Source organism: Eurosta solidaginis, chromosome 3 (genome assembly GCF_040869045.1).
Source record: "Eurosta solidaginis isolate ZX-2024a chromosome 3, ASM4086904v1, whole genome shotgun sequence".
Taxonomy (NCBI): domain Eukaryota; kingdom Metazoa; phylum Arthropoda; class Insecta; order Diptera; family Tephritidae; genus Eurosta; species Eurosta solidaginis.
The window spans coordinates 11,377,117-11,386,327 of NC_090321.1; the positions used below are offsets into that span (position 1 = coordinate 11,377,117).

Sequence of the window (9,211 nt, forward strand, 5' to 3'; positions counted from 1 at the left end):
CCCTTTATTTTACTTCCCTTTCATTTCCTACACTTTCGCTTGCTTTTCTTCTCTTTTCTTTTCGTTTCTTTTCTTTTATTTTATTTTCTTTTTTTCTGTAATTTCCTTCTTTTTGCTTTATTTGTTTTAATAAACTAACAAAGTAGTATACAAAATTGTTGCAACCAACAAAACAAATAAATTGAACTCCAACTTAAATTGATCGTATGTTGTTGTAAACACTTTGAATATCAGCAAAGAAATTTACATACTTTCTCATATTTGCTGATTCTCGCGCTATACTTCCAACAAAACCCTATGTACACACTCATCGTTCATTTGATCGAGAGTTTAAATCTGAGTACAACAACATCAACATCCGTGGTGTGAGTGATCTCCAATTGATCTCTTTTGTCATTGTACATTTGGGCATAATTGTTCCCCTATAGTCCCTTTTGGGTACAGTTGGGATTAGTCAGTAAGATATCTATGAGAAATATTAAAAAAACAGGAACGAAGTAAAATAAAAAAAATTATAGGTGATTGAATCGAATTATTTAAGAAAAATGCGGAGCCCTATACCGAACCTAAATTACTAGGACTTAACGACTACGCCGGAGTTGAGGTTAAATTTTCGGAGAATATTTTTATTCCATTTAGAAAAGCTGTTCCGCCCGCTCAAATAGATTTTGTGGCTTCGAAAACCCTTCGATCATGTTTCTGTCATGAAAAATGCGTTTGGGTCCTATTTAAGTTCTTATAGAACCGAAAAGGGACTAGTCTTCTTATGTTCCCATATGGGTGGAAAGGGGAGTGGTCTTATCGCTTCCTTTCGGGTATAAATGGGTACAGTTAGTCTCTTCATAGGACATGCTCAAACATCAAAACTGGCATTGGTCGCATACTCCTTTGCGACTCATCCCGAATTCATCCTAGACTAATCGCATTTTTTGCAGGGAGTTTAAATCCGAGGTTGACATTTGTAGTAGTGTTAGATTTAAATTGATATGTATGTACATAAGCGCTATATTTAATTTTTCCTATATACCCTGTACTGCTCCTTGAGAGACCTAGCGATACGTATATACATATGTCCGTAAAAAAAAGCCCAAGTTTTTCAACTTGCCTATTTATATATAGATGATTATAAAATAGTTTATTGTTTATGCAGATGTTTAAATACCGTCGGAGGAAAGTTGGATAGGAAAGAAAATTTCACAAATTGACTGATATGGATATGTTAACATTTTTACCTGGATCAACTTAAATTTTTGCTACATATATATGTACATATATGTCTTTGTAGTTTCACATTTTGTATATGTATGTGTGTGCATGCGAATTTGTTTTTAAGCAAAATATTTGTGCCCAGTAAGTTGTTCCACTGTGACTTCTAATGTAAAAGTATAGAGTTATAAATTTATTTACATTAGTTTTGAATATTTATATATTCCTCTAAATACAGGATGTTATGCTCAGAAGTTTGGAGCCAGAGGATATGGTCACTTAGGCATTTCTTCTATGGGACTTATGTCTGACATAAGAGACCGCGAATGGCAAAGGTACTTACTTTGGTCTTTGGAAAAGCGAACATTTTTTTTTATAAAGTGATAATTACATATCAAACTGGAAAACAATTAAAAGAAAATCAATTCTAAATGGTAGATGTTTGCAAAATGATGCGTGTCATACGTCGCGGATCGAAAATCGATTGCACTCAAACTATAAATGTGGAGGTCCACACACCAAAACGTAAAATCAACAAAATTAAAACACAAATGAACTTTCAATGCAGGTCTCTTCCAGTTGCTCATTTCGTGGATTTAAAAAATACAACCAAGCCTTCATTACACTGATTTAAAACCATCAGCAAGTAAAATTGCTCACTAGTTTCAAGTAAAAGTATAAATTTCCAAATTTTTTTTTTAAGGTAACGAGCCTGAGTCGTGCGCATCTTGCGCAACCAAATATCTTATCAAATATCAACAGAAATCAGCTGTTCTATTAATTACAGCTTGCGCTGCCATCTAGCGTATAATAGCAACTGCCGTCGATCAATTAAAAGTGCTGCCATGTAGCGTACAATAGCAACTGCCGGTAATGCAGTGCAAATATTCACAATAGTCCCATAGTACAAATAGATTTCTTTGTGTGCTCACAATCGTTTATTTTAACAAATTATTGTAATAAAATAAAGCTAAACAAAATCACTACGACCAAAATTGCCCAAAACTCGCTAATAGCCAGAATCTCCATCTTTACAACTAAAAGTTTATTTATAGATTTGGATTCCAAATAAGAGCGATCATATTATGATGATGATATTGCCGAGTCTTTATATCAAACTGAAACATATCGCACAAAACGAAAATTTCTATTTTTAAATAGCTTCTGAGGGCTAAAGAGGTATATATGTAAATAAAAAAATTATCCCCTTCTGAACTTTTAAGTTACGACCTTTCTATTAGGATAGGTCGATATACTCGTGTAAAACTTTGAGAATTATGCTGAAAAATCAAACTGAAAAGCGCATAGATTGGTAACAGAATATATTGGTCGGTGAAAAAAAGCGTTATAACGATAGTTATTTTCATCTAACTCTTAATTGGAGAACAAAAGCTGCCGAACATTTTTTTAGTTCATTGACGTCATATTTTCACTAATTATATAAATAACTATTTTTGTATCGTTAATTTATGTAGTGATTTAGCACCAAAAATAGCCGATATAGATGTTGGAAAAATAAGAGCTCGACCAGGCGAGGGCTGTCCCCGTTGCGGTGGTGTTGTATTTGCTGCCGAGTTGGTGCTCTCGAAGGGTCGTGAATGGCACAGGAAATGTTTCAAATGTAGAGATTGTACAAAAACTTTAGACTCAATTATCGCATGCGATGGACCTGATAAAGAAGTTTACTGCAAGACTTGTTATGGAAAAAAATGGGGTCCACACGGCTATGGCTTTGCATGCGGATCTAGTTTTCTGCAAACAGATGGAATGACGTTAGTTACGAACATTAAATTTTATCAAACAATTTCGAAAATTATAGTACTGTTTTATATTTTAGCGAAGAACAAATTTCTTCTCAAAGACCATTTGTGTGTCCCGATACAACGTCGATAAAAGCGCCAGAGGGTGAAGGTTGTCCCCGTTGTGGTGGTGCTGTTTTTGCCGCAGAACAACAACTCTCAAAAGGCCAAATGTGGCACAAAAAGTGTTATAATTGTGCCGATTGCCACCGGCCGTTGGATTCGATGATTGCTTGTGATGGCCCAGATAAGGATATTTATTGCCGCCCTTGCTATGGCAAACGTTACGGTCCCAAGGGATTCGGATACGGCCATGCACCAACATTAGTATCGACTTCTGGTGAATCAACCATTCAGTTGTAAGTATCGAAGACATGTATGTATGTATGATGTACAAATGTAAAATAAATGTAATGGCGATTTCCTATATATTAAATTAAGTATTTCCAGCTCCACCCCTTCTAACGATAATACCAATGTAAAATATCACACGTAAATTTTGGCCCCCGTTAGACACGGGTGGGGGGTGTCCCACATAAGTCAGAGCTAACATTTTTCCATTGAAACTCAAAAAATCGATAATGTTATAGTAGTCGTCATCCCGTATAAATTTTGGTCCGGAAGAGGTACCCTGCAAACCCCCACCCCCCATCCGAAGTTAATTTTACTCTATGAATACTCAAAATATTAAAATTTGAACTTTTCTCTGCGACACCCTCGAACCATTCCCAATCGGGATCAAAAATTATCAAGCGAATTCGAGTGAAAGTTAAATGCATGACATATCATCTACTATAGTATTGTTAATAATCTATAATATAAAATAATTGCCGATGATCGTTATTTTTTATTCGCAAACGAAAATGTATATTCAAGTAAACAAAAACACGACCATTACCTTCGTAACGATGTTAGAGGTCACTAGCCCGATTAGCGTATTGAACACACATATGAGCGCTGCCCCCGCCATGATATAAGAGCCGTGCTTGGCGACTTTAACGCTAGGGTGGGCAAAGAAGATGTTTTCGGCACCACAGTCGGTAAGTTCAGCCTACACAATGAAACCTCTCCTAATGAACTAAGGCTGATCGACTTCGCCGATGCTCCCAACATGGCCATATCCAGTACGAGGTACATGCATAAAAATATATATCAAGCTACATGGCTGTCACACGCAATCAGATTTACCACGTTGTGATAAATTGATGGCATGCGTTTTTGATGTGCGCACGATCCGAGGACCTAATATCGGCCCGGACCAATCTCTTGGCGCAGTCTAAGTATGCGCTCGCCTCTGCTTGGGAAAGCTAGGCGTCGAAAGGCTGCAATCGCAACAGACTGCCAATGATTTTGCAACTCGACTCTCACACCTGCTCTTCAGGAGCAGTAAGAGCATAAAAATTGGTTACCGGCGACCACGAAAAATTAATGGTACGACAGACAGTATACACATATATAATACTGATAGGTCAATTGGCACGGTGGGTCGAGCAACTACAAAGCTATAACTTTGATTGAGCATCGAAAAGGTAGTATGCAAATGCTGATGCAATGTCACGAAGACCATGTAGTTTGGAATGCAAACACTGTTCATTCCTACTACCAACCGCGGAAGCAAATATGTTCTGGTGGTTATTGGATTATTTCAGCGAGTGGCCAGAGGTATACCCAATTGCAAATCAAAAAGCGGAAACAGTAGCAGAATTGGTCATATACAATTGGGTTGCAAGGTATGGTATGGTGTACCAATGGAGTTACATTCTGACCAAGGGAGAAATTTTGAATAAGCTGTTTTCCAAGAAATGTGTAAGACGTTGGGCATTCGAAAAACACGGACAACTGCATTGCATCCTCAATCCGATGGTATGGTGGGACGATTCAATAGAACCTTGGAGGAGTACTTAAGGAAAGTAGTAGACAAGTTCCATAAAGAGTGGGATACCTGCATACCATTATTCATGATGGCATACAAAGTTGTAAAATGGATCAACGATGTAGTTTACCGCATACAAACCATTGGCAAACCACGAAGCAAAATGAAGGTGGTTCATTTGGAAAGGCTGGCAGCGTTTAGATCAGAAAATGTTTCTGATCGGGACGATCCGACTTAGGAGGAGGGCAGTGTGGCGAATTTTAGAATCACTATGTTGATAGTAAATAAAGGCACAACAGCAAGCTGCCACTCTTATGTACATGAACAAATCAATCATCATTTACACACATACATACAAAGCAACGAAGAGGTTACTCCCAAACACATGTAATCCTTAGCCGAAGTAGTTACTCACACATACACCCGCATATGGCTATAAGAAAAACATAAACTACAAATATACATGTATATAGATGGTAACCAAGCAGAAGATACAAAAGTTCTAGAAGGTGAAACGTGTAGACCTTAGGAGAAATATGCGAACGAAGCATCGGAGAGTATAAAAGCAGCGCAAGCTGAGTAATCAGTAATCGGTTTGATTTAAACACGCTATTGTGAAGTGAAGCAAAATTGTGAAGTATAATTGTACTACTCTCAAAGTAGTCTAATAAAGACCATTTGCAATACTGAATATTGGAGTTATTTATTCGACAGTTCAGCGAAACGAACGTTAGCAGAAGACGCGTAATAAACAGGATTTCCCTAAATTCGTTTTAAACGTTTTATGGTTTACAATCTTCGATTTCACGCGTTCATCAGTCTTTAGAAAAACTGGTCTGAAAGAAAAAAAAAACTGGTAAAATCAACCAATTTTTATCAATTGTAAAACGCTGATGAATTAGCATTGCACAAATTGTTGATTCTGAATTAACCGTTTTGGCAGTCAAATCAACAAAAAAAAGGTCATCAAATGTAACCCAACTCTGTTAATAAAATCATACAAATTAAAAACATTTTTTAAGAACTTTGATATTCCTTTTTGCAGGCCTTGTTCCCTGGATTTTCGGCATGGTAGGCGTAGCAGGCTACTATCATAGCCCTAATGTGTCAACTAACAATTATTAATGTCTAAAAATACCAATGAAAACTGGTAAAATAAAAGATTGGCTGTTGATATTACAGATATTTCGCTTTTAACAGAAAATTCAGTTAGACTGATTGAGGATATGTAATTTTTACAGAATACTAGCAGACCCGGGAGACGTTGTTCTGCCCTAAATTTGGCCTTTCTGCATACGTTTTAATAAGCTTTTTCCGTCTAACTTTGCCCTCCCCGCTACCCCTCTTCACTTTTTCCTGATCCTTTTATTCACTCCTCCCTCCCTCCCTCTGTCTTTTTCGCTTAACTATCTCCATATTCGTCCCATTTTATTTCTTTCTCAGTCTCCTTCTCTCTTTTCGCTTCTCTCACGTTCTTCTTCATCCCTTATGCCTGTCCCAGAGGGTGGTATGTATTTTGTTCCAATCCGAGTCCCAGTCCCACTCCGAGTCTCAGTCCCAGTCCTAGTCCTAATCCCAGGCCCAGTCCGTCTCTGGGCTACTTCCCGGAAAAAAGGATTGTAACTACTAATATAGGCAAATTTATATACCAAATTTCAGCAAATCGAATAGGACGTATGTAAATAGGTACATATGTGGGTATTATTAATTCATGTGTTTAATTCGGCTTCGCGTGCATATTTATAGTTTTGCCAGGTAGATGCGACTAAATCGAATATCATAATGAAAATTACTTTAAAGCTGGCATCCTTATTACACACACATTCTAGGGGTATCCGCATCCACGTTTTGGCCTATATATCGAGACCCTAGTCACCAATAGGTATGAAGACTACCCTTAAAGCACTCATCAACAGCTTCAGTTTGATACCTAATTTAACAACACATCCTAGTGTTACCCTGATCCACTTTTTCACTATAATATTAAAACGAAATACAGATATTCGTTTCTTTTGAAATTCGGCTTAAAAATTGCACATGGAACAACTAAAGACTTTGCTGAATTAAAAAAATGTCTTAGTACTTCTAAATCGCTTCCCCCCTCAGAAACCCCGGGTCCGGGGGTAATCCCCCCATTTCATCCCCCTCTCGCCGGGCCTTGTGGTGTGCTATACTTGATATCATTCGCTATAATATTTTTTATTGATAAACACGTTGTTTAATTAAACACCAACCAATTACACGGAAGTATATCCGCACCACCTGAAAATATGAGTGCCGGTGCGTATACGTAACATTTTATTATTACGTATAAGCATATACAAAAATTTGCAATAAAATAATATTGCAACTATAAACTGAGATATAACCTATCCTATATATCAACTTATATCAAACTACACACGGGGTGCAAAACAAATTCAAAATCGCTTCAGTAGTTTAGGAGTCCATCGCGGACAAACAATGTGACACGTGATTTTTATATATAAAGATTGTTAACTTGAGATAAAAATGTTTTCTTCTGCTCAAATGACCATTGAAGTTTGTATTCTTGACAGAAAGGTCCGTTGAACTAACCATACTGCGATAAATATAACTGAATAACTGTCAGTTCATTTCTTCTTTCGGTGTATATAATTGTTATTATAAGCACAAACTTGCTGATGCGTCAGTGAGTATTGTTCGATATCAATAATACTAGAAGGCTAGCAAGGTCAGGACTCTAAGCTCCATTCTCTTCCTTGCTTTCGTCGTGTGGGATATATTGTTGGCTTTGTAGCTTGTTGATGATTCTGTCGAAAAGAGACGAGATCCTAGTAACAGAATTTTTATTTCGATTTAATCTGGAAGGACTAGGTGACCAGCAGCAGAGTATTTAAGTTTATAAGGGGTGAGGCTAAAATTGTTTAACTGATTTATAACAAACCATCGTTTTTTTTTCATAAACTAACATATACATACAAAATATATTTTCAGTCCTGAAGGCAAACCATTTAGTGGAGCGCGTTCATCAGGAGGTTGCCCACGTTGCGGATATGCAGTCTTCGCCGCTGAACAAATGATAAGCAAAAGTAGAATTTGGCACAAACGTTGTTTCCATTGTGCTGACTGTAGGAAATCTCTAGACTCGACAAACTTAAATGATGGCCCAGATGGTGACATTTATTGCCGGGCATGTTATGGTCGAAATTTCGGACCAAAAGGTGTTGGTTTTGGACTTGGTGCAGGCACTCTTACAATGACATAAAGTACTTTTCCAAATAATATGTATAAAAATATGTATTTATGTATGTATACCCATATGTAAATATACATTAAAAAAAGAAACAAAAAAAACAACGAACACGACGAAATAGTTTTCAGTACGAAATAGGTATTAAGAAAATAATCAACGATCTTTTTTAAACGAAAACAAATATTAGTTTACATCGAGTAGGTACGAACAATTTATTTTATTTATACATATGTATTTGTACATATGTGTGTAAATTGCGATATTTTATCGATGCAACTCATTTCCAACAACTACATACTATCATCAAGTCGTATAAAGACTGCATTTTTATTAAATACTTAGTACCGTGTATCTATAATTTTTAAGAAGTGTTTAAATGAGTTTCGGTATGAGTTGCATTAATAATTTTTCCATACCACTTATTTCCTATATACATATGTATGTATGTACATATGTACATACTAAATGTTGTGTTACGAAATAACCAAAAAAACACCAAAAAACGACCTCAAATGTACATATGTATGTATGTAAGTATGTCCGTATGTATGTATGTATATACGTTTAAAGTTGTCGCCAGGTATTTATGTATGTAAATTAGTGCTTTGTATGAAAAAATTGTACGTATTTGAGAATAAAATAAAGAACGAAAGACCCTAAAATAAATTAAGTGCAATATGTGAAAAATTAGAAATATTTTATTAGCTATCCTGAATCCAGCCATCTTTAGCTATCCGTTAATCCGGCCGGATGCTTGCCAAGCAATAACAACTGGGTATATTTTAAGTACGAGCTGTGCGTGCTTTACCTGGGCATGAGTACTACAATGTAAGCCCAAAGTATTTTGCTGAATAGGTCATGCTATCAAAATAAGCCATCGAACGCCTAACAGGGTACCCGCGTGTCAAATAGCATATTTAGAGAAATAATCACTGTCACTAGAGCGCCCAGCCTTCTGCTCTAAGGAACTATAGTGTTCCTGCGTCGTTTAAATGATTACTTGTAGATATCAAGTCAGTGGTTCTCAATCTGTTAACTCCCACCTACGCGATCGCGTATTCATCTGCTAATGGAATTTATAATCCACAATTTGATATA

At 36.5% G+C, this 9,211-nt stretch overlaps 1 protein-coding gene across 3 annotated transcripts in view; it reads left to right on the plus strand.

Annotated features, from left to right (window-relative positions):
• The window catches only part of Mlp60A (Muscle LIM protein at 60A), a 28,123-nt gene extending 19,316 nt beyond the window's left edge, over positions 1-8,807 (plus strand). For 2 of the 3 annotated variants that reach the window (XM_067770772.1, XM_067770773.1), the window contains 3 exons: positions 2,682-2,978; positions 3,044-3,364; positions 7,855-8,807. In XM_067770772.1, coding sequence (XP_067626873.1) covers positions 2,682-2,978; positions 3,044-3,364; positions 7,855-8,125 — 889 coding nt within the window. In that variant the 3' untranslated portion in view covers positions 8,126-8,807. Of the gene's footprint in view, positions 1-1,444; positions 1,542-2,681; positions 2,979-3,043; positions 3,365-7,854 lie in introns of all 3 variants that reach the window. The other variant, XM_067770771.1, reaches the window with a different exon arrangement.
• Positions 8,808-9,211: the final 404 nt, after the last annotated feature.